The 25,493-nt window shown below is 40.6% G+C and overlaps 1 protein-coding gene across 9 annotated transcripts in view; it reads right to left on the minus strand.

Annotated features, from left to right (window-relative positions):
* Nucleotides 1-1,066: 1,066 nt before the first annotated feature.
* robo2 (roundabout, axon guidance receptor, homolog 2 (Drosophila)) overlaps nt 1,067-25,493 on the minus strand; it is a 257,690-nt gene continuing 233,263 nt past the window's right edge. For 5 of the 9 annotated variants that reach the window (XM_063494102.1, XM_063494099.1, XM_063494103.1 and 2 more), the window contains 10 exons: nt 22,226-22,353; nt 21,176-21,448; nt 20,040-20,165; nt 15,033-15,192; nt 12,403-12,666; nt 11,278-11,495; nt 6,450-6,608; nt 6,047-6,313; nt 4,424-4,615; nt 1,067-3,977 (listed from right to left, as the gene is read on the minus strand). In XM_063494102.1, the coding sequence (XP_063350172.1) occupies nt 3,976-3,977; nt 4,424-4,615; nt 6,047-6,313; nt 6,450-6,608; nt 11,278-11,495; nt 12,403-12,666; nt 15,033-15,192; nt 20,040-20,165; nt 21,176-21,448; nt 22,226-22,353 (1,789 nt within the window). In that variant the 3' untranslated portion in view covers nt 1,067-3,975. The remainder of the gene's footprint in view (nt 3,978-4,423; nt 4,616-6,046; nt 6,314-6,449; nt 6,609-11,277; nt 11,496-12,402; nt 12,667-15,032; nt 15,193-20,039; nt 20,166-21,175; nt 21,449-22,225; nt 22,354-25,493) is intronic. The other 4 variants (XM_063494108.1, XM_063494107.1, XM_063494106.1 and 1 more) reach the window with 2 other exon arrangements.

A 25,493-nucleotide genomic window follows, 5' to 3' on the forward strand; every position in this document is an offset into this window, starting at 1 on the left:
CGTGGAACATTTTTAAGGGCTCAAATGGTCTAAATAGCTCATTTTTTGTGGTTATGATTCATTCCATGGGCACCTTCATGAAAATCCAGAACAACCACTGTTATAACCAAAATATTGCTTATTTGAGACCAGAGCAGGTAGTTTGTACTGCATGTGCTGGTATGTGAACTACTCCTTCATAAAAAAAGTAAGAATAGGTGGCAATGTAATTAATTTTTATCCATTTTCTTAACCACTTATGTGATTCAGGATCCCAGTATGGTAGGAGCTTATCTCATTTGTGATAGTTTGAGAGGTGGAATACACCTTGGGCAAGCTGCCAGTCCACCACAGGGCTATCACATAGAAACAGCCATTCACACCTATGTCCAGATTAACATCACCAATTACCTGACATGCAAACATGCAACCTCAACACAGAAAGGCCCCAGGCTCTGGCTGGCTGATTCAGCCCCTGGATTTTCTTGCTTAAGGTGACAGTGCACCACCATGCAGCCTGCTTGTTTATACCTGAATGTTAATGCCGATACAGAGGCTGTTCCTAATTTTATGCACCCCGTTCTACACCACTTCTTTCACAAGTTTTTGGAGAATTTTCACAGATTTTAGTTTGAGCTCTGTGCAAGAGAGCTTGAAAGCAAGCTGCCTGTCTCAGTGATTTAGGAGATTTGGGTTTGTGTTTGAAGCTGCTCTTCTGGAAGGATCAAGGCAGGGATTGGTTTGACATAAAACGCACAGCTGAGTCAGGAACCCTTTTAAACACACAGTGAGCTAAACATCTCTACTGCATACACACACAGCACAAAATAAACTACACTTGTGCTGTTGCTGAGTCAAACACTATTAAGATATTAGCAGGGCCATGTTTTGTAGAAAAAAGGCAAACTTGCATTTTTAATGTTGCAGCTGCAGTGCAAGTATCCAAGAAAAACTGAATATTTAACCTTGAAAATAATCTTGTTTGACTGTATTTTTGTATGTACTGTATGTATTTTGTCTGTCATACTGTGTCAAATCTGACCTCCCACGCTATAGTCTTTCTATCAAAGACAGAGCCATTTTCCATTTTTCAAAAATATTTTATTTGATATTGATCCAGGTACAAGGAAATAAAAGAACATGGATTTATCTTACAGGACGTGGGAATGAAGCTGTAAAAGTTTATTTTCTTGATCCACTCTCTTCTTGGACATGCAAGTGAATACAGAAGGTGGTTTACAGGAAAAAAAAAAGGAGAATGTATCGTACTGTAGAAATGGCATTGGATCAGGGTGTCGACCTCACCCTTTACTGTACAGAAAGACTTCACCCAACACCTTTCTCTTTTTGTCATTTTTAATCCTCTTTTATAGCAAAAAAGGCAACACACAGATAGGCTACAAAGAACCAACAATATTGAGAAAATGAACAAAGGAGAGGGAAAGCACTTTTATCCTTCCAAAAAGATGTTTTCTCTAGTCTCCTGTCAAGCAAATTGTGAGCATTTTTACTCCTTGTGTTGAAAGGGTTTTAAGTTTCTTTAGTTTTGACATGAGAAGAGCAGTGCAGTGAACATGCAAGACGAAGAGTGACGACTACTGACCCAGCACTTCACCATGCTGTGAGCACAGTGTGCCTTTCATCTCATTATGGCCTTGCTGCTCGGCTCTGACACCAAACTTTACAAGGAACAAAAAAAAAAAACACATTTTATATCTCACAAATCTTTATGCATATTTCACAATATACTTTTATTATCATTTTAATAAATACAAAACGACACTGTGATTTAAAAGAAAAACAATGAGTATTAAAGAGACACTAAAACGCATTAGACAATCTTAATTTGGTATGTTCTTTTACTGACATCTTAAGGTGGATGAACCAGCACATTATACTCAAAGTCCACAGCAGAAAAGAAAAGAGGGGAAGACAGAATCAGACATGAGAGGGATAAACTGTCAATGAGAATGGAATGGCATAATCAAGTGGAGATGCATATGGATATATACACATATATACACATACATAAACACCACCAGAATGTAAAATAACCTGAGATACTCTTTGCACCTCATTTCCAGAACACTGGCCACTGGGTGGATGGTAAAAAAAACAAAATGACATGGCATGACGACAACAGTACAACAGCATCTGATGGCCTTTAGTTTCCCACCCCCCCTTTATCAACATTAGCAGTACAAAAAAAGACAAAACAAACAGTCATTAAACCACAAAAATCCTGAACATTAATATTGAAAACATCATTGTTTTAAGCAGCGTTTTGGAGTCCATAAAAGGCATACAAAGAAACAAGCTTCTCATTAAAAAAGGACAACCAAAAAAGAAAAAAAAGTCATTTAAAAAGACAACAATTAAGAATTAGAGGCTGAGAAGTCGAAAGCGGCAAAAGATAAGTGTGTGTGTTTTGTGGCAGTCGGGCAGACAGAAAGTGTTCTGCTCCACACTCGGGTTGCACACATGGAGGCAGTGAGACCTACCAGTTAATATACAAGGCCTTTCTCCATTTTCGCTCCACTCACAGCTACGTTGTAAAACATACGCACTCATTTTTATCCCTTAACATCACTGACACAAGACTGTGCTGATCTTAGCATACTGGAGGCCAACCGCCGCTTCTGTAGATTTCATTAATGAACAGCACCCAGCTGAACCCAGCAGGTCGGTGTGTTGTTTTCCTGGATCATACTGTACCCAGTGACAACATCACAAACACCAAAGAGTAAGTGCTGTAAAAATCAAACAATTAAAAAAATATTAGTAACCAAAAGACAATAAAATGAAACAAACAAAAAACACACACAAAAGATGTAAACAATTGCTGTTGTTCCACTCATGATTTAGGAGTAACATTACCACTAATAACAATAAATGCTCCTTTGTTTGTGTTTCCTACCTATTAAGGCCATAGAAGAATCACAAATCTGCCTTTGTAAGTGCTCTGACCGGACTGCAGCATGCGGATAGATTTCAGCGACTCCTCCCTTTTAACCATTTTATTCTAAGTGTGCTGTTTTACTGAATTATTTAGGTAGTAAAACCTAATAGAAATGAAAAAAAGAAACAGAATTTGAAATGCTCGGAAACCCTTGTACTAGAATGGAGCCAATGCTTGGAGTTGCTCCCAAACATCGAAAACTAGATATTTCTATTATTTTAGGGGTTAAACCTAAACCTTGTGTGTCTGTCACCCAATTTGTCTCAACTGTGGAAATGGGCGCCTTATTTGTTGCTGTCTGTGAGCAAAGCATTACTCTTTAATATCTCTCTGTACATTAGCATATATTTTTCTTCTCTCTACTTTACAGTACAGAAACTCCTCTTCACATATTCTTCCGGTTCTTCATGTCAGCAGGAGCTATGTTTTTTTGTGCTTATCACCAAAAATTGCAGTGCAAAAACAATAATTAATAATAATAATAATAATGATAATAATTAATGGTAGCTATCAACAAACAATGGATTATAAAACAATTATTTTATGGCACAACAGCCACTCATTTCACATATAATACAAATAACCAGATAAAACCCAACTGTTCCTGTATATGGAAATAAAAAGCTCAAACAGAATCAGGCTTGCATAGCAATGCAACAACAAGTTAAAGAATATATTTACAGGAAACAAAATCCCCTTTTCCTCAAGGGCAGTTACCAGAAAATTTGTTCTCTTATAGATGTTTTGATTTTTTTCTTTTTTAACTTGCCTTTTTCTAACAAAAAGAAAATTGGAGTAAGGTAGGAGGTGGAAAATATTTTCTTGAGGACAAAAAACATAGTGAGATGTACAGTATGTCTGTGTCTATACATCGCATTTACAGTTCTGTGACACTGTTTTTCTCCGTAGTTCTCATTGCTGCACTGCTTCCCTCTGAGAACACACAGGTAAGGACAAAGTTCACTACCCCGGCAAAGAGGGTGTCACTCTTCCAAAGAGAGAACAGGTTCTCTCCAGTTTAAACTGCAGGCAGATCACTCTGTGAGAAGAGGAATAAAAGAAAACATTAGGATTGGAAAAAAAAAAGAGAAAAAAAATTGTTAACTTTAAGTAAAGAACCTAATAAACATGTTGGGAGGCATTTTTGCCAGGAATTCAAAGGAAACAGCTGGACTGACTCTTTCCCAAGTTAAAACAATAACTGCCAGTACAATAAAATCTAAGTTGAATCCATCCACATACACAAACACTGACAAGCTGTGCTTTTGCAGAAAATATATGCTGAAACAGCCAGACACACTTAACACAGGAAGTGTGCACAAGTACTGGCAGGGTGGATAAACTGTTGTTTGGCAAGATGCAGTTACAGTAATTTTATGGTAAGCATTGCTGCACTACAAAACTTGCCCTTTTTACTGCAGTATATGTGCCGTGCCATTTACCATAAAACACTGCTGTCAAACATCAAAGTACTAAATTACTCACATAACTCTCCTGAGTACTGTCCTTGTCCGTTGGTCCCCAGAAATTCAGCATGCTCTGTGGCGGTCCACTGCTGTGGTTGTCGTGGACCCTCAGTCTTGCGTGGCCCTGTTGAGCCCTTGGAGGAGCCTGTGCCAGAACTGTGGCCACCAGGGGAGGGGAACGATGGTTTACTGTATGGCAGACACCCCTCTTCTAAAAGCACACACATAGGAACCAAGAGGCATACTTTAAGTTTGAACTTTTATTATTGCAGTGTTACACATCTTGCATCTGATGCATGGAGACAAAGAACACTTTGCAACCACCACCCCACACTCTTGACATCTGCAGAGTGGCCGTGCCAACTAGCAATGCCAGGGCGTGCCACGGAGAGGACTCTCAGCTTCGCACATGGCCTTGCAGCCACCACCCTTACGATGAGGGTAAATACAATAACAGGGGGACTACTGGCTGCTGTGGCACCTCCTGCTGCAGGGCAACATAACATTGACCCTCAGTAGTCTCCATCATTGCGTGAAATCTCATCAAACTGCTCCCCACTGCTCTGCTAATGACTGTAATATAGCCTTCCCTGACCTCACTGGAGTCTACTGCAAATCAGTCAATGCACTGAAACATGAGGGAATTCACCTACAGTGTTTTTCGTAAAGATGCTGATCGTGACACCTGTCTTTGTCTCACAGCCTCAGATTAACTGTCTGAGAAACTCCTGGCACAAAGAGTCCAAGGAGCGCAGCATGAAGAGCTCTAACGGTCACAAACAAACAGGCGTGCGCACACATAAGATTAATGAACACACACACAGATGGAGTGTAGAGAGCTGCTGTTTGTGTGAGAAGAGAAAGCTAAAGCGATTAGAGTGCATTTCAGTTGCTGGGGCCTCCTGCCTTACTTGGAGTGGAGCAGGCTGGTACTGGCAACAGTTACAGGGGCATTACGGTGGCTGAGGGAGGGCTGAGGGGGGCATTCTGGAAACCAGAGCAAGTGGCAGACAGTGCAATCTGTTCATGGGAGCCCAGTCTCAAAGCAGCATGACTAACTTCAACACAATCACTTAGAGAAAAATCCCCAACCGCAAAGGCACAGCAGCAGCTAAACTCCTGTGTTATTGTTGTTTTCTGGCCATAATGAAAGGAATTATCTTTGTATTAAAATAAATAGTTCAGCCAATAACAAGAAATGTTCCACTTCCCTTTTGACTTCACTTGCTTTGAAAATAATGTTATTTTTCTTGCTAATGAATGGTTTTATGTGAGTATAATTATTTTATAGATTTTTTTTAGGTTGCAAAGTGCATTTTTTAACAAATAAAAAGGATGAATTGTTTATGTGAACAAAACATAATGTGCTTTCCTGAACAACAGCGGCAAGACTCTGATCTGCACTCAATCACAAACATTTCCAATCGGTTATTACATTAATTCATAAAAAAAACTTTAAGTCCTAACAACCACATGGAAAGCCTCACCTGACTTTCAGCCTAATGCTTAAAAAAGCAATTGTTGTAACCCATTAGCGCACACATTGTTGCATACTATGCTTTAAAGTGAAATTTTATCTCCGTGTTAGCCTTAATGCATTAATGCCTGTTCCCGTTTTGTGGCTAAATATTTTCATCTGCACCTGTTTTGTGGCCCCTGCGGCCATCATCAGCTCGGTCTGCAGAGCCCAGCCTGTCTTGAACCTGGCGATGATGTTCCAAAGAAGTGCGCGTCTGTCTGTCAATAGAGCTCTTCACGTCTTCTGGCCCACACAGGGATCCTGACATAGGCGGGCGCTCTAGGGAAGAAGCCTTCCTATCTGTTGGGGGCGCCATGCTGTTTATACTGCGGGCCCCCTGGATACGGCCCTGCCCCTGACAGGGAGGAGGCTCAGGTGGAGGAGGTAGGTCTGTGCCAAGAGAAAACCACACTAAATCAACTAAATACATGAGTTATGTATATATTACCATAACCCCTTTATGAATATGTCTCTAAAATTAATAAATAAACTTTCAAAATGTGTTTTCGGTTGCTTCCTCCCTCACCGTCTGCACCAGCATCTCTCCGATGGGGTGTTGTGCCCTGACTTCTGGGTTTGCGAGTTGGCCTAGTGGCCCTCTGGTGGCCCAAGCTGTGTGTGCCGACTGTGCTGCCATCTGTTGAAAATGGACTGCTGGGCCGAGGCCTATGGGACAAGCCTTTACCTGCAGGAGGGATAAAGGACCACGGGCCAGATGGTTAGTAAAGATATTACGGAGCCAACAGTGAAGTCAAAACAGTCATCAGGAAAAGGAAAAGTTATCAATCAAGATCCAGCAAGCCTAATAGGGGAAAAAGGTAAATGTTTTCATTAGAAGGGAGAGCATTTGGTTGAAGTCCTTAAAAGGTTTTAAGCATAGCATATCACCCAGATATTACACAATGCACCAAAGAAAGCAGAGGCAGATCAGAGCTAAGTCACATTTAAGGATCAAGAGATACCCGCAATGTAGCCATATAGAGCAGGTACCATGCACAACCTGGGCACAGCATCCAAAAGCAACAGAAAAGAAAATAACAAGGCAGCATTATGGGGAAAACATCAGCCGATGGATGACAGGAGGAACAATTAGAACAGAGAAGAAAAGATAATTTGTCAGTGGCAGACGGTCCAGCCCAGCAATGGATATCTGGTCCCACACACCAACCTCTCTTGCTGAGGCTAGTGCCCTCAAGGCGATAGCCTGCCTTGTCTGCAGCAGCCACCAGGGCCTGGGCAAAACTGCAGTGGGTAAAAATCGAGCCATCAGATGAACTGCCCAGACTGGACCTATGGCTGGAGAAATTACGGTCATCTTCTGAGGCCGAGCCCCACCCATTCACCATGGACCCTGTAGAACACCATAGGTTTCAGCATAGATGTTTGTGTGTGTTAATGTGAGTATGTGTGTAAATGGATAGTTATTTATCTGAAACACTCACGCTGAAATCCCAAGCTCATACAGATTCAACAGCTATAGCCTCTATGGATATATGAGCTCACATTCTGAACATCTGTGCTTTGATTAGACATTTAGATGAATAAACTTATTGAGTGGTCTTAAAAAAAAGAAGCAATATGAATATTGTACACTTAAATGAATTAAATTTGCTGTGGGGCATTTCTGTTCTTGCAGGTGAGCGCTTTGTATAGTCATTCTGTTCTGGCATGCCCTCTTTCATCTATTATAAACACACACATTGCACACACACACACACACACACACACACACACACACACACACACACACACACACACACACACACACACACACACAAAAGTGCACATTTACACACACCAGAATATACACAGTGGAACAGCAGGACTGTCATCAACTTATTTTGCTCGTCTTTTGATAAAGAACAATGAGCGCACCTGTGCAGAGCGGAGTTAGCTACACGACTGCCTCAGGTGACATCTCACAAAACATCGTATTGAATCAAACACCTGGAGGTATGCACACAGATTTTTTTTAGTCCCGTTTAAAAATGCACAACCATCGCTGTCTAAAAATGTGCAGAAGTTTTAAGAAAACTACAGGTTTTAACTTCTATGTGCACAGCACTTTAATGATTTAAAATCCTATGAGCATTAATCAATATACTGCTCAATAAGCTACAACAACACAAGCGAGTATTTTACAGGATCAAAGGGGCACAAATAAATAAAATGTGTATATATATTGTCAGGCTTTTGGCTTATATGCTACTATATTTCTTTATGCCTTAATTTTTCTTCCTTCGCATAAAAAGCTAGGCCAGCACTTTAAATATAAAAGCATCACTCTGCCAATAAAAATATGCCATTTTGGCAAGCAAAAACAGAGAACAGTCGGCTAATGTGACAGCTTTCAGTGGGACTGGTTTGGCAGTCTTTGCTAAAGTGGCATAAACCCAAGCACTCAGCTCACACACACTATCTTTCCCTCACACAGAGCAATGTGATTGGACAAACTGGTGTAACAGAGAATTGGGGAGATGTGAGGGTAAAGGTTGTTTAGAGAAAGGTGGGGACAAAAGTTAGCAGCAGGATTCATCAAAAGGTCAGGATAATACAAAGGGTAGCAGATTCTTGGCCAGGACTGCTGCATATTGCAGGCTGTGATTGAAATGAACACAACTAACACATGAGTGTGCTCTCTCAGATGGCACTTCCCTTTGCAACACAATAGATCACATTAACAATTGGACATAAAACTTGTTAATATCACTGTGGTTTATTTAACCAGACACACTGGGAAATCCCCTTCAAAGGCTTCTCCAACTTCCCCATCTGTGAGTCTCTTTGTCTGTAACCAGATTTCTCAAAGAGACTGTAACTTAGTCACTGGTTGTGACTTTATGGAATTGCACTTTCAACAGAAGAGATTGCAACATCTTTTCACTCCTATTGCAGGGAAATTCTCTCAGATTAATGGAAACTTCTATAAAATATAGGCTTGCATAAGGTAGAGTACCCCCTTACACATCCCATTTTTACAGAGCAAACTGAAATCGAAGGCAACTAGTTTGAGCCCTCCATCTTTCCTGGCCATTTTCTTTGAAATTCTTTTCTAAGAGTTTTTCACTAAGAAAGAAAGACAGCAATTCCACTGGGTCCAATCCTCCCACAAAGAATAGAGCAGATAATGAAGTATAGGCAGTGCCAGCCAAAGCACTGAAGCTTCCAAGTCCTTTCGGCTCAGCGAAGGAACACTGCCTCAGCAAATCACATCACAGAATGACTTTTCAGCTGCTCTAACTGCCACTTTCTACCGCAGAACCTCTGGAGCACTTCTATTCTCAGAAACAGCAATCCAATCAAACTGTGATCATTCTAACATAATTTGATAAAAATTCAATCTAGTTTTCTTTTTGCCCTAGAAATATAACTTTTTTTGGCTCCAGACCAAGGTTTGCTCTACATATCTGCCATTTTATCACATCTTGAACAAGAGCAATGGGCCAAACTGTGTTCTCGAAAAAACGCTGGCCGACACCCTCCATGTTCCATGCACTGATAGAGCAAGACCAGTAAACGCTAGGCGAATGGAGGGCAGTAAAACCCAGGCTGCCTCCCTCCTGCCACTAAAACTGATTTACACTGACGGGAACCCTAATCTGCATGTCGTTAAGTAGGAAAATCATTCCCCCTGATGAGCAGGCGTCTCTACCTGCCACCAGGAGATCTGACCCCACACCTCGCAAACCTGGCAAGACTTTATGGGTGAGTAATCGCCCAGAACAGCCAAGCTTTCAAGTCATTGTACGCATAACAGCTTCACTGCCACCACATCTTAGCTGTCCATGACCTATATAGAGCCAAGTAATACCTACGTGTTCACCTCAATCCTGTAGCTCGTGCAAGCAATCGCTCTGCAATACCACCACAACAGGAGGAGTTACATTTATCAGCTAAAAATAAGTTGCCTTAACTCAGAGCATGGAATAACGCATTGGAAAACCTGTGCAGACAGTCCGCTGGTGAAAAATGGCCCCTGAGGAGAGTGCAGGTTTTTTTCTTTTCTTTTTTTCTGGAACATCACTGAAAAGTTAGATTTACTGGCCTTTGGTGTAACATTATGAAAACAGACCTATTTCCATATTATTAAAACAATGACAAATCCATCAAGATACGCTTGACAGCAATCTCACTTCTGCCCCTCCCCTGTTTATGTAGCCTTAAAACGGTGGCTACAATAAATCTCAGCAGCTTCTCCCCTTTTCCCTCTCTTCCTCCTGCTCACCCCGGAGCTGGGGCCCTGTCTCTGTTGTCAAACGATGGGGTGAGAGGCAGACTTGGAGAGAGATAAAAAGAAATAGTGCTGTCTTCAGAGTAATACAGTGGAGGAGAGATGCAGCAGATTAGGACCCCGTTGCCGCTTTATATTCCTCTAAATACATCAGCAGCAGCATGTGTCAGTGCTACCAAAACCACTGTTCCATCATCCCCTGGAAAACCACTCTTTAATGTTTCTACTGACAGGGTAGGCCAATATACAGCACTGTTTGTCTTCTTATTTTTGAGCTTTCTCTCTCAGATAGCCCAGCTCCTTCGATTTTTTGCTCTCTTCCTTATCCTGACCACCCATAAATGTCTCAATATAGCCTTTATTTTTCAGTGTTACCACACATAACCTGAGGGATACACAGTATCACAGGTCAACACTAAACTAAAATTTTCTACCAAACCTATTCCCCATATGTCACTTTTATCATAAAAGTCCATTTTTGCACTTTTACCCCTTTACATTGCAGATGGATAGTCAGGCCTGGTCAGTATGAGAGCAGCAATCCAGAACCCAGCTCTTCCACTGCAATGTCATGCCCTTCATATGTCCCCCTAACAGACGGCTGTAAAAGTTTTCAGTGAGTTGTAAAAATGGAAATGGTGCCTCTAGTCTGGAATGGAATATGCCGCACGTGAAATTTATTTCAAATCTCCTCGGGAAGATACGGTTGGCTCTGGCTCCGGAGCTGTGTGCAAGTTAAATCACAGTCACTCTCCCCTACCCTCTCCCTCCTCTTAATTTCCCTCTCACTATCCTGTTTAAAATTCATGGACTTTCTTATCTGTTTTCTTTTTTGAAAATGATAATTGTAATTCCCCAGAGCCTGCCAAAGGTGCTTAAAAAACTTGATTGAGGGCCAAAAATTAACACACCAAAGTCATGAAGAACGTGTTATGAACAACAATCCATTTGCCGTTAAACAAGATGTAACAACAATGGGAGTTGAATACATTTTACCTGCTTATGGACATTTGAATAAAAATAAACAAATCCCATTTACTTGTTCATTAAAATAAATTATACTGCGGTTAACAACATTAGGTTAAAGCCCCGCCGGCTCCAGATACAAATCCAACAGCCTTACCTGTTAAAGAGCTGTCCAGGTTGTCCATGCTAGACCCTGGTGTGTGCTCAATTCCGCGGGGATGCCTGGCTCCATAGCCTTCATCCTCCTCCTCATCTTCCTCCTCCTCCTCCTCCTCATCAGGCAGGTCAGTCTCCAGGTCGGAAACCATTGTGCTCGACACGTAGCCCACTGGAGGAGCTGGAGCCTGGGGAGGAAGAGAGCCTCCCTGCATGTGCCTGGTGAAAATAAAATAAAATAAATAAATACTCCATATAATCTGATATTGGGGAATGTGGAGTGGTGATGACTATTGAACGTATAACATGTGGTTGCATGTGGAAATGTAGAGCTAATTACAGAGACCTGTATTATGTGGGCCGCTGAATAAATATGGACAATTTCACTAATTCCACAGTGCAGCTTGTATGCTAACACAATGACCTACTAATTGCTGCTGTGGATGGTATAAAGGGATGCTCTCCAGGCCTGTCGACACATGGCTGTCACCTCAGTGGCAGCCTGCTCTGCTGACAGTCACGTTTGTTAGAGGAGTGCAAAGTCTTTGACGCGGTTTGCAGTGGGAATTGGTTGTAATTACTGGCCCTCTGGTGTTGTCAGAGATGCTCTCTAACCAACAGAGTCATTACCGGGTAACATGACATCTCCTTCCTGACAAGGCTTCCCAGCTCCCCCACTACCACCCACTTCACTATTATGAATGAATGCCAGTCTCTCATTCTCTGTGCGTTGCTGACAGAATGAAGCATGGTCTTCATCTGACTTGCATGAGCACAACAATGGAATGCACCGTACGAGTGTAGGGGGAGTAAACAACCATGGGTACGAAATTGTGTCTCTTAGAGTGAGCAAAATACAGTAGTCGCCTAAGTGGTAGCATGGGCCCATTAAAATGGAATGATTAATGGGTTTATCTCTGCTGCACACACAGTTGACATGAGGAATACTGCAAGAACAGAATAAATCCTGGAAGCAATAAACAGGAACACAATGTACAGTAAGCACTGTAAAATAAAAACAATGCATGTACGACTACAATAGTATATCTGTCTAGATAAATAGATTGATAGGACTGCAGTATCTAATTTAAATATTTACAGTGCTTTTTAATGCTGCTGTGTTTACCATGTTTGTTTTGCCATGTCCAGTTGGTACGCTCTGGTCAGCTCATCCAAATGGGCCTGGAGCATGGGCTGCATCTCATCTCGGGGAGAGGGGGTCAGGGTGGCTGTGGACTGCTGTCCAAAGGACACAGCAGCAGGGGATGAGGCGACCCCCCGGATAGGCGGGGTGGGAACCCTTTCTTCCTCTTCCTCCAGCTCATCCTCCATGCCCTGGTGGAGATATGTCTGCACAGGCATGGGCGGTCCCCAACCATCGCTCTCATACCTGAGGGAAAATGCATGTTTACCACACAAATGTAGTTAAGGTTACATATAGCCTGAGCAAGAGCTATAATCAGTTATTTTTGTTACTGATTAATATCGACTTATTTTTACTATTTAGTATTTTCCCAATTATCAATCAATGAGTTTATCTGAAAATGCCAGAAGCATTTGATAGACTTAAAAAATAAGGAGCTTGGAGGTTTAATCACCACAACCGAAAATGATAATCTACTAATTTAATTTAGCACAGCTTGCTGATTTTAAAGCTATGCATATTTTATAGAAATCAAACTGGAAAGTATGGACAGACATAGTAATGGCATTACTGTAGATGTGTGATATTGTCAGTGTCTGCAAGTAAAAGACGATTGAGAAAAGTAGATAGCATAAAAAAATAAATATGTCAAAAGAAACTGATATGTGCTAACACAGTTTTGTGACCTTCTCCAACTTTCATTGGACAGCAATTTGTTATACAACAGTCCTGATTAGAATTACAGTTGGTGTCAAGCTTCAATTCCTCATAGCTGTGCTTATACATGCTGAAATAATACTAGCCATAAAGAAGGTGTTCATTAAAGAAATTTGTCAGTGCACACTCCATAGGGCATAACTGTTTTAATCTGCTGCCATTAAGAGCGGCCTCAGATTTACAGTGCATGAGACTCTTCATTTGCCAGATAGCCTATTAAAGCAGATGACTCTCCCAGATTGGAAATGGGAGTAAGAGGACATGGTGCCAACTGGACCAAAGAGAGACACTCTCACAATCACTTACACAAGTTACTGTTAGTTCACACTTAAAGTACAGCGTTGATTTACTGCATTTACCACACAAAATCCATTTCCATCCATGTTTACCAGGTAAACTATCATATTCACCCCGACAGTTAATGTAGAATCCCCAGTTAACCTAACAACTATCTCTTTGGACCGTGGCTGGAAGCTTGATTCAAGAGGAAACTAACGCAAAAACAAGGCAACAGGCAAACTCTACAAAGAAAGGCTGTGAGGCAACAGTGCAAACCACTGCACCATTACATTAAATGAAAATTAAACAAAAAATATCAGATGTCTGGTACGACATTAATCATTTATAAGAATCCAGCTTTTTATATCAACTTCAGCCTCAGCGTGTGTGGATAACATAAATCTATCTTTACAAAACAGGACTATTAGGAGGGGTTTTTTCCCACTATGGAATTCATCAGCAAGATTAAACCAAAACTACCCGTATGTCTACAAACTCACAAAGACAGACATGTTTTATTTTCATTTATTATTATAGATTGAAGAACGGGTCAGCAGATAGTTTGATTGGCACCCATCTGTATGTGGGTTTTTGTGTAAGAGCCCTGTGCAAAAGAGCATGTGTGCTGCCTGTAGAGACTATACGCGCATTGATCCTTTGCTTCTCGTCAGATTTACAGTACTACTTGCAGAAAAATCAAAGCTGTTCACATCAGCAAGCGCTGTGTTGTTAAGCCTGATAAAAACAGACGTGATCTTCTACTCTTTAGGTATTAAGAGGAGAAAACATACAGTAACTGAATCTTAAGTCAATAAACTCAGTGAGGTACAGTCAGATGACATTAATGCACAATGCAACCAGATTTAGTGTGTTGCTTATACAAGAAGTTGTTGGACATCATCTATATCGCTTTGCTTTCTGTGATCATTTCTTTTGTACTGCCATTTTTATTTTGTGTGTAGCTAGCTGCCCACAAAACACACAAAATATTACTTGGAACAGGTTTATTTTTCTCCCTCTTGCGCTTCCACATGAGCTCATGCTTCTTCTCTTCAATATCAGAATTGCCAGTTACAAAGCTTCTGCGTATGGCTTCTTAGCCTCCTAAATCTTTCCTAAAAGCCTTAACTTGGCTACAACAGATTTTCAAAAACAGTGGACACAATATTTTAAACAAATTCTTGACAGCTTGACTTGTATTTGAGTTGACTTTCAAAAAATAATTTAAAAGTTGTAATGTCTTAATTGTCTGGGTATAGGCAGGATTAGTAGACTAAAAGAGACTGACGTATTACATTTGGTTGCTCCAAAAAACCAGGAGGCCCAGTGTGAAATGGGAGGTGATCCAGAAAACAACATAATTGGGTCAAATGGGCTGTAAAAGTTAATGAGAAATAATGACAAATACGAAAAAGGAGAGCAGTTTGAGACAACTTCCAAGATTTGGTATCTGATCGTTTGGTTAAAATAAAACTTGTGTAATATCGCGCTTCATTTTCTACTGAAAACTGAGCTGCAAAGTGTGTATGTTGTTTCTATGCATTTAAATGTTTTTTTTAAAATATCTATTCAAGATGGAATCATTTGTGTGTATTTTTTTATATTAGCAGACATACCCTCCCCCGTCGTGGTGATCATTGGGATAATGGTCCATCTCAGTACCAGGGAGAGGGTGAACAGGGGGAGGGGGCAGGGGAACGTTGGCCCAATTGGACCCATTGGCTTTAGTAGGTTTAGAGCCAGCCTTTGTTTTCTTCTTCTTTCCTCCCTTTCCACCTAGAAAAGATGAGACACAGTATGAAACTGTATGAAAACGACACTGTATACAAAAACCAATTAAAAACTAATAAACAACTGGGAGAGCATTTGCCATCTGACAAATGTCTATTATAAATAAACTCAATTTATTCTAAACACACTACTTGGTTTACAAATCCATTTGGACTGTTTCAACACAGCCTTGGAAAGTCGTACACATTTTCAAACACTAGATTTCAATGCGCTTCTGCCTATCAGCGCGTCCATAGAAAACCTCAAGGTTGCCTGATGAAAAGCATGCTTTCATTGATTGATTGGCTGAAAAGCCTCAAATCTCCATAGAAACAGAAGAGAACTGCAGTAAACGAGGCTGAGGCAGACCTTTGTGCTCCACCCATCCCTCAGTGTCCCCTTTCACACCGGGCATTGGGTTCCACAATGAAATATCTCACTTCACAGCATCATCATAATGAATGGCTTGTGTAGTGTCGATGTGTCCCTAATGGAATTCACTGAGAGTCTATTACTACTTTCATTTCTTTTATTACACCGGAGAGCCGCTAACCCCATCTATTTCCACTCATATCCCTCCAACAGCAGATTCTACCTGGTCCCATCCATCTTTATAAATCTGCCAGCCAGTTCAATACCAAGTTTTATATGATTTGGTCACTGTGGAAGAAACCTTTATTTGTTTATTTGTTTATTTATTTATTTATTTTAAGATATTTGACTTCAAATCTTAAAAACAAAACCACAAAAAACATATCCTGGAAAAAGATGTCCTGTTTTTTATGGCTATTTGAATATTTTTTTAAATCTAGTTTCTATAATAATTATTTACTTATATATATGTAATGTATTTTATATCTACCACTTCATTAGGGGCAATTCAACAGCTCTGCCATGAATCCTACTTTTTCAGGTATTGCAGACACTTTTTAAGAAACATGATAATTCCACGTGTATGATATTGAGATTATAGCAGATAGTAAACTGCATTATACTGTGTTTAAAGGTCTTCTGCATATTTACCCCATCATGCATATTAAATTTGCTTAATGGCCAAAACATCTTAAGATCCATGAAATGAAATTATGCTTCATGATGTTCTGTACTGTTTTTTGACTTTCAGTGCTACAGTAATAATGGACACTGTTTTTAAATAAATGAAAATGAAAATATACTTAATAGTCACAGTAAATATGTTTTTTGTAACATTATTGGTGGTTAGTATTACTTAGTATTATTCTGAGAAAAGAACATTTTAATGTCTGTTCATCAGAAGGTTCACCATGCATATGTCCGAGTTTTACAACCCTGGAGCACACAACCAATATGTGGGAATTAATATTAGTATTTGAATGTTAGATTGTGCATGGGCAAGGGGACTGGAACGTTCTGTGGATTATGTCAGGCTCTTCCTACAAGTAAACACCTTGCAATCCATAAAATAACCTCAGCCTGACATCACCACCCTCCCAAAATACTGAAAGCTATTTTTGGGAATCTCTGCTAAACGCATTTGTTTTTGTCATCTGTTGGTTAGCCTTTGCTGCCAAAGGCCTGTAATCACTTTTTCCACTGGCCCAAAAAGCTGCCAATATGGCATCTTATGCAATGTAGCATCATGCACGCTAACGTAATGTAATGAAGTAATTTGGCTCACACATGGTAAAAAAAAAATATCTTATTGTCATCAAAAGACATTTACAGAAGCAATAGAGTACATCTCGACCATCTCTTTTTATGAATACCAAACAGCAGGAAAATCAGAAACAGTGGGCAGTTTGTTTTTAATCCAAAAAGTATAGATTTTTCTGCTATTAAGACTTACCTGCAAGAATGACAAAAACACTTTAATGAAAGGTGAGCATGGTTAAAAAAAACAAACCCAAAACAAGTAATAATACTGGCACTAGAGAGAAAAATTTAAAAATGAGAATATAGAAGAAGTGTCAGAATAAGATTAATAAAGAATGGAAGTAATAAAAGAAACAACTGTAAGCCCAAGGCAGGTGGCAGCACAGTGTAAGTATAGTCTGAAAGTAATTGGGTTTCCTAATCGTACCTCTGGGCGACGCTTGACTTTTACCAATAAATGGTGAGCTGACGTGATTGTTCAGTCATCCTTAGTCCCTCTACACAAGACCAGCCATCAATATTGTAAATGAGCCTCTTCCAGGGAAGGATGGTCTGGCGCTGGAATTGCAACAGCTCAACCCAAATATGAAAAATATAGAGAGAAGCTGTGGCTAGGAGCTATACAAGAATTACACAGCGCACTCATCTCCTCTGACAAAACTGGGCCTCTCTTCAAAGGGGAAGAGATACTAAATATAGATGGAGCTTTGGGTATTTATACCCAGGGTTTGGGCACTCCCATTCTATAACTGTAGGGCTGCATAGCCTTGAGCTTGCTTTGTTTTCATTGGGTGCCTTAGTGCTGAGGGGAAAAGCCACAGAGAGACTTGAGAAAGACTATACAGCCAAATACAACTCATGAGTGGGGAAAATATATAACTGAAAGTCTTGTATCATCATATTTAGTTTAGGTTAAAAAGAAATAAGGCAACATGTTATATAATGAATGGAGATGCAACAACAGAGAGTTCAGGAGCACAACAGGTAACGCACAACCATGGACTTCACATAATCACAGACTTTGCAGCTTCACAGGATGGGTGAGAGTGTAGGAAGAGAACAAGGTGTCTTTGGGGTCTCTAACTACTACAGAAAACACCAGTTACCTCCTCTCCCCTACACTAAGAAAGGTTTTAATGAGCAGCTTCATGTCCCAGTGGAGATCCATGCTGTCATGAAAGCTGCTCTATTTCGGTTTCTTTTTATCCCGCTCTCTCCTCCTTCAGACCTGACATTCATTATTCCTTCCATGTCCTTAGAGAGAGAGCAAAGCACAGAAACTCCAGCAGCCCCTCTCCCCTCATATGTTGAGTTTACTTTGGTTGAAGTCTGAATCAAAGCTTAGCATGTGCTGATTCAAAATCCCATTAAGTTTCACCTCAGAATATCTGTTATTGATTAATTTACTTTTAAAGCATCATTAATATTGGTAAGCATGATTATTTCACTGCACATTATATTGCGTATATACTAGACAATATGAAAAAAGAGACATCTATTTAAAAATAACTGAAAGATTCTTAATGAGGAGAATTCTTAAAACATTTTTGTTTTAAATAATCCACATATAGTTACACCTCTGCCGTCTTTTTGACTTAATTCTTAATGATTTAATTATTTGTATTTACTTTCAAGCCATCGGATAGAAGTAGAAATGATTTGGATATCTGTCTGCTATTGTCTTCAGACTTAACCTCTGCTCTTTCAGGACTTCCGGTCTAGCCAGTGGATATCTTAGCCAAGTCTTCCTGTTCAAACTGCTGGCCACCGTTCGCTAATTTAGATACCATTAAAAAGCTGATAAAGAAAAAAAAAAAGGTTTACATAAGAGCTGATGGTTTAAAATTATGTTTTGGTGAATGCACTCTTTTTCTTTTTTGTACTTTCCTTCTCAAATGAGGACATATTGGTCACAGAATACAAACAGACTTCAAGTGGAAACCAGAAAGCTTCTTGCCCCTTGCCCACAGACTCTGCGCATTAATATGCAAATATTTGCTGAGATTAGGTAAACAGATTATCTAAATCTGTCTACCGTAACTGTAAACATATGCCAGGAGACAATAGCTTGCCTAGAGTAAAGAAAGCTTTGAATATATGGGAAAATCTGTCTATTAGCATATGGAAAGTTAATTATTTGACACAATATTTTCCGTTTCTTTAATAGGTAGAAAAACTGAAAAAGAACAACAGGTTGTGGTTTAATGAGTGACTAATTGCTGTGTGGATTTTATTACTTTGCATCAATCTTCTCATCTACGTCTAGATATATTTCCCGAAATGATTGCAAAATGTTGCTTTAAAGCATATTTACACACTCTGTTTGTTTAGTGTAAGCAGAAATTTATGTGTTTAATTATTTCTTTTCATCTTATGAAATTATACTACTATGTGGCAAGCCCAAACAGGGACATAAGTCACCTGTGGTTCTATAGGAGGAATTTGCCTGTAAGGCATGACCATTTCACATCCTTCTCTTCAACCCACAGTGTGCCTCAGCATTGAATTAGAGACCAGTTAAAGCAGTGGCTTGTAACTAGATAAAAGAGGAGAGTGGAAGGGAGATAGGCAGAGGGATGCCCTGGTGTCCTATAAATGACATTGTAATTCTCTGAACATGGGTTTTAGTGTAGTCGGCCACCATTAGAGGAAGAGGGAAAAAGGGAGGTATTTTTGCCACTTTACCCAGCCAAGCATCTCTAATGGTGTCTGTGTGTGTATATAGTCCACTCTGTCTGAAAGACTCCCTCTGCCCCTACTCCCGTCTGCTCACTCACACAGTGAGAGACAAAGCCTTCCCAAAGACCAGCAGTAATGGCATGAACCCAGCCTTAGCAATTGCAGCCATAATTTGTCAGTTGATTATATTACTGTTCTTTCTTTTGACTTAAGTTTCCTATTTCATTATGCTTTGAAAGACTTTTCAACTCACATCCATCTTTACATTCAGCAGTAGTTGTGCTCAGAACCACATAACAAAACTACATAACAAAACTAACACCATACCATTCATATGTGATCAATTAGAAGCAGGGAGATCTGTGTGAGCCAAGTATCACTGGTGATGGTGAGGGAATTGTGTTATTAAAAAATGTTTTGGATATAAAGTTTGTACATGCAAATAACAGATAAATAAAAATTATTAAGACATCAGTCGATCATAAAGTTGGCTGGGGAGCAGCGTGTCCCAGTCTGCTTAATTCTCTGCTGCGTAAACCAACCTGAGAGACTGCCGCTTCGCTCTGAGCTGTTGTGAGAGCTGGTGGTGCTGAAATCTTGTGATTGGTTGTGTGGTATTCTATTAGACAATCCTTCGGCCAATCGGTAGTCAGGAATGAATAGGAGGGCTACAGTGGGGGTTAAAGGGCAAAAATCACAGTGGCATCAGGTGATTGGCAGTTAGCACAAGCACATGCAAACATGCAGTTAGAGCATCAAGCAAGCAGGATAAAATCAGGATTCATATGTTCACAAAGCTGAATTATTTAACACGATTTGATTCGTATGCAACAGACAAATCGGATTTGTTGTTGATTTGATAAACACCAAGCTAAGCTTTCACAATACTCCTCTCGATTCATTAAAGGGGATGAATGACTCAGTGGTAGAGATTTTTTTTCACTATTTGTCCTGCTTCAGAGAGGTATAATCACACATAATCATGTTTGAGCATACTTCTTGAAATAATTTCAGGGAGAATTACAAAACATTTTGAAAGAGTCACTGCAATGTGTAAAAACTATAATTAATCTATTTTAGACTGTTGGAAAATCACCAGATCATAAATATGTATTAGAATAAAGCGGAAGAACGCTCATTACATTTAAACTATCAAACTCCATTCGGCCTTGAAAAATCCTGCATCAAATCCAAATAATTAATTTGGATTATTTTCTAAAATATTAGTCAAGCTAAAATGGATTGGCAATTACTTTGAAACTGAAGGAGCTGCGGTACCGTCAAGAAAACTCAGCGGGTAAATAGATGGATCGCTTAAGTGCAGTATTCCTTTGTGAGATGTTTATTCAGCCTTGGAGAAAAACCAAGATGATGTCTGCTGAGGTAGAAACCGCTCTTTTTAAGACAACCTCTTCCCACCACAGTGGCGCAACAAAGACCTCCACAACTTTTGAGGGAAAAGTTTCAATACCAACAGGCTGTCTTGTTACAACTGTAAACCTGTGGCTTGTAATCTGGCTTTCAGTTTAATGTCACTGGAACAATAGCTCTGGCTGACATATTATCATACTCTATAAAAAAAAACCCAACACAAACAAACAAACAAACACAAAAACCCTTGGTGAACCTCCCACATACACACAAATCCCTACAGACTGCATTTACTTTCGCAACTTACTGTTGTTGCAGGAGTTTTTGTCGGGCAGGGAGTAGCCCAGGTTGGCCATCTCCTGCTTGGCCTGCAATGAGGCCTTCCACTGGGCCTCAGGCAGGTCCACAGCCAGCTCATGGATGCTGCTGGAGTGGAGAATCTGAGTGGTAGCATAGGGAGTGGCCTGGGATGTTTGGCCAGGGCTGTTGTAGTTGGTTTTTGTGGTAAAGTCTATACTGCTGTAGATGGCTCCATCCGAGAGCATGGTGCCCGTCTTATCCCCTTGTCCAGTGGGGAGATCTGGGTAAGAGTATGGAGAGATTACATGAACGGATTCCTTTTAAAAATGCCCACCTCACCTGTAGCTCTGCATTACTGACAAAAGAAAGTGAAAAAAAGCAAAAATGTTGCAATATCTATGGTATATCTTGCCATCAGTTGCACATTTTAACAAATATATTTGTTGAAAATAAATTCTACTGTAGCATTATGACATTCCTGTTCTCCTTCCACATATCCTCTGGATATCTCACTAGGTTCCCTATGTGTTCCTACACATTAGGCATAATGTTGCTGCTCTGCATGTGTGTGTACTAACAGAGTCAAAGAGGGAGAGCTAGGAGGAGAGCAGGCAGCTTCTCTCTCCGTAGTGCATGGTTTGCATGCCCAGTGAAGGGGAGATGATGTAAAGCCATGGCGGAAGTGTCCGCATCTGCGCCAGTCAAGCTGTGCCTGTCCTTCACGACTGGCTGCTCAACACCATCCTTTCAAACAGCCATCCACCCCCTGCTCCTCTGCCCGTCTCTCCTCTCTCATTCTCTTGCTCTGAGGTATGGGCTTTGACACCAGGCTGGACTATATGCCATCACTCAGCCTGGTGACAGTGAAGCCCCTGCTGTTAATGCTGTAGCTGTCCTCTGGTGTGATAAATATATATCCAGACACAAATGTAATGTACATGCATGTATACATCCTGAATGCATATATGTGCGTCACAGAGAGGAAGGCAGAGCAGTCATCTTTCATCTCTCATGGTCTTTTTTCTCAAAGCAAGTGGGAAAGCACCGGGGCGCTCACCTCCTCGACCAAAGTTACTCAGGTCATTTGGTCCCCCGGAGCTGCTGTTGACAGGCAGGCTGGTTGCTGGCCAAGAGTCTGCTAACCAGGGGTAGCCTGGATCACTGGCATTTAGCAAGCCTGGGCGGCTAAGCGGAAACAAAGGATCAAACAACAGATTAGATACAGGCCATAAAACTATATTACTACAAAAGGGTTTTTTTTGTTTTGTTTTGTTTTTTTTCATACAAGATTATCCCCAATTACACATTACACCCTGTTTAATTCTTTATTATGTTACTGGAACACACACATACAGAAAATATGACAGCAATCAACAGCAAAAAGTTGTGAAGACATCAAAAAAATTAAAACATATGTTTAAATGTTACTGTGCACACGCATGTGTGTTTATGGGAGATAAGCTATCTATAAACCTCTGAAGCTGATGAAACAAGTCTTCAGTATGGGGGGAAACGCTATATAGATACATTTCTTCTCCCGCAAAGTTGGAATTCCTCCAGGCCCTTTAATTTCTGTTCCTGCTGAGCCTTTGTCACATTTTCCGAGTTATTAATGCAAAAGCACACCGTGGGCAGACTAATGCATGCATTTGCGCTTTGCAGAAAAGTGCAGCAGTACATGCTGACACCCACATGTATATATTTCCTTATTCATTAATATCTTGCCCCTTCTGCTGTGTTTTCCCATCAACCCCTTGTGGTGACGTCCAGACAGTCTAAATCTTATTTGATAGGGAGTGAGACCTCGGCCCTGGAACCGGCTTGTGGGATGTCTGTCTAAGGGAGAGGGCAGGTCCATTTAACAGGTGTTGTGTCCCTCTTGAGGGGTGAGAGCTATAAACGCAGTCATCACAACTTTAACCTGTCATGGGTGACTGCTGGGAGGCCATTAGGGCCACTTTACTGTACAATCACGTCTAAGGCTCGTTACCATGAGGAACACAGATGGAGTAAAATGAGAATGAAAGATGCCGTTAAATGCCTTTGTTTTCAATTCACTGCCACACCATTTGCCACTTGTGAAACTGATTAAAATGCAAAACAAAATTTCTAACTGCGTAATCACTAGTGTACCTCGTTAGACAAATGATCCTCAGCTGGTATATTTAGTATATACTCCAGACCCCTCAGTTAGCAGCAGACTGCAGATATGTGTGCACTCTGAGAAGCTGTGTAACACAGTAGTTACCAGTCAAGCTGCCTGATGGGATTTTTTTGCCTTAGCTCCAGAGGGGTGATGTGTTGGCTCTCAGGGACTGTGCGCGAGTCAGGCCCTGAGGACAAGGGCAGGTAATGGCATTGCTGCAGTCACTCTCTCCTAAGCCACAAGTTCTAATGAGAAGATGCTGTTTCCACAGTGGGGGGAGTCCAAATGAACTGCAGCCCTGGCAAGCTAAGAGCCCTCGTTGTGGTTCCTGAATGCCAAAACAGGCCCTCGGGGGAGACAAGTCATTCAAATTGATGGCTGTGCATCAGACACATGCACTTTTATAGGGTAATACATCTTCCAAGCCATCTCGTCCTTCTACCTCTGTTTCTGGCTGTCTTGTTACTCCATTGCCATTATTTTCTCTCGCCACACTCTCTTTCTCTAACCTTATTTTTCACCTGTTTTGGGGCAAAACTACAAACAGCTGAAAAAGAAGAGACATTGTTTATTTTGTTGACTCCAGCAATAGCGCAGAAATGCACGCAGCTATAGGCTTGTGCTCCAGCATGTCCTCCCCCAGCCCACTTGAGGAAGACCATTTGAAAGACAAGGAGCTGACAGAGGAAATGGCTGCATCGTCCTTGTATTCATCACAAAGCAGCATTTCTTCTAAGGATAATTAGAATAAGACTGATTTCTGTCACGGACTCGCTATATGTGTATGTGAGTGTGTGCATGTGTGTATTCCAATGGTGGGGTAATGGAGAAGGGCTGGAGGACAGACACAGGGTCATACGTTTAATGAAAAGTTGACACCTAACTCTTAATCCATGCCTAACCTAGAATGGATAGCAACCTTGGCAGAAGAAATTTGATTTGGAGCATTTCTTCTTCTTGTTAGATATTTCAGTTACTTGTGATGAGGAGGAAGGAAACCATAAATACTGCCTAAGATGCCTGACACGGAGCTTCCCATAAATAAGCCAAGTGAGAGAGATTAATTCCAAAGCAACTTCATAAATCAAGCGTTTATGGTCCCACAGACAAGTGAACAGAACTTGGATTAAAAGTCTAGACATTAGCTAACACTTAGCACAAGGGGAAACACAGATTACTTTCTAGATTAACTCTGAGAGAACATGTTGTCGTTTAGTATTCTGGGATGTAAAGGAATCTCCATAGCAACAGTGTCAGTGAAACCTGTTCACTGCGGTGCTCATCCCATGCTCCCTGCCGATCGGAGTAAATCTGCTGTGCTAAAATATTGATCAGCACCGAGATAGGAAGTTATTACTACCTTCTAATTACCATCTCCTTATTGGCAGGGGGATAAGAAATGAACCCTTATCAGCTTTTATCAATTTCAGCTGAGCAGCCAAAGTCAAATGGTCCAGGTCTACCAATCTGCAGCCTATTCATCTTCCATGAATCATTTATTTTGTGATCGATTAAGTGTAATTGTTCAGTCAGAGCAATTTGGCAGGAGCCAATGAGAAACTAGAAACAGACGTGGTTTAATTTGCTATTGTCTAATTAATGCAATAAACATCTCAGGCAACACATGAACACTTTTTCCCCAAGATATTCTGTTCCACATTTTCACTCTCAGGGCAGATGGGGAAGTAGCAACATCTGGGATTTGATGACAATAGAGTGACTAATGGATCAGAGGCTTGTGCTAGGGCTCCAGACTGCATCCCAGTGTTGTGAAAATTATGGAAGTCACTGCTTCTGACTAAAAATATGACAAATATAGAGCAGCAAAAATACAGACATTTCAAATCCCATTCGCTGGAGTGAGAATCAGAACCACTTATGTGGAAAATTGAAGGAAAAACACTTCAGCAGAAAGTAGATGAGAAACGGCATGGCAAGTGGCGTGGCTAATTCATTAAGAGATTGCTGGCAGCTGACAGAACAATACAAACAAAATTGTCCACAGTAGCATCCAGTTGTATGCACAGAAAATGGGAAAATTTGGGGGAAAAAAAGCATAAATATAAAAAAAAAATTGTTGCAACCAGACTGCAGAGCAGACACGTTCCCAAAAGCCCAGATACACTCAGGGTCAAATTTAGTTGCAGACTCTCACTGAGTGTTTGAGATCTTGAGATTC

Source organism: Pelmatolapia mariae, linkage group LG14 (genome assembly GCF_036321145.2).
Source record: "Pelmatolapia mariae isolate MD_Pm_ZW linkage group LG14, Pm_UMD_F_2, whole genome shotgun sequence".
Classification (NCBI taxonomy): domain Eukaryota; kingdom Metazoa; phylum Chordata; class Actinopteri; order Cichliformes; family Cichlidae; genus Pelmatolapia; species Pelmatolapia mariae.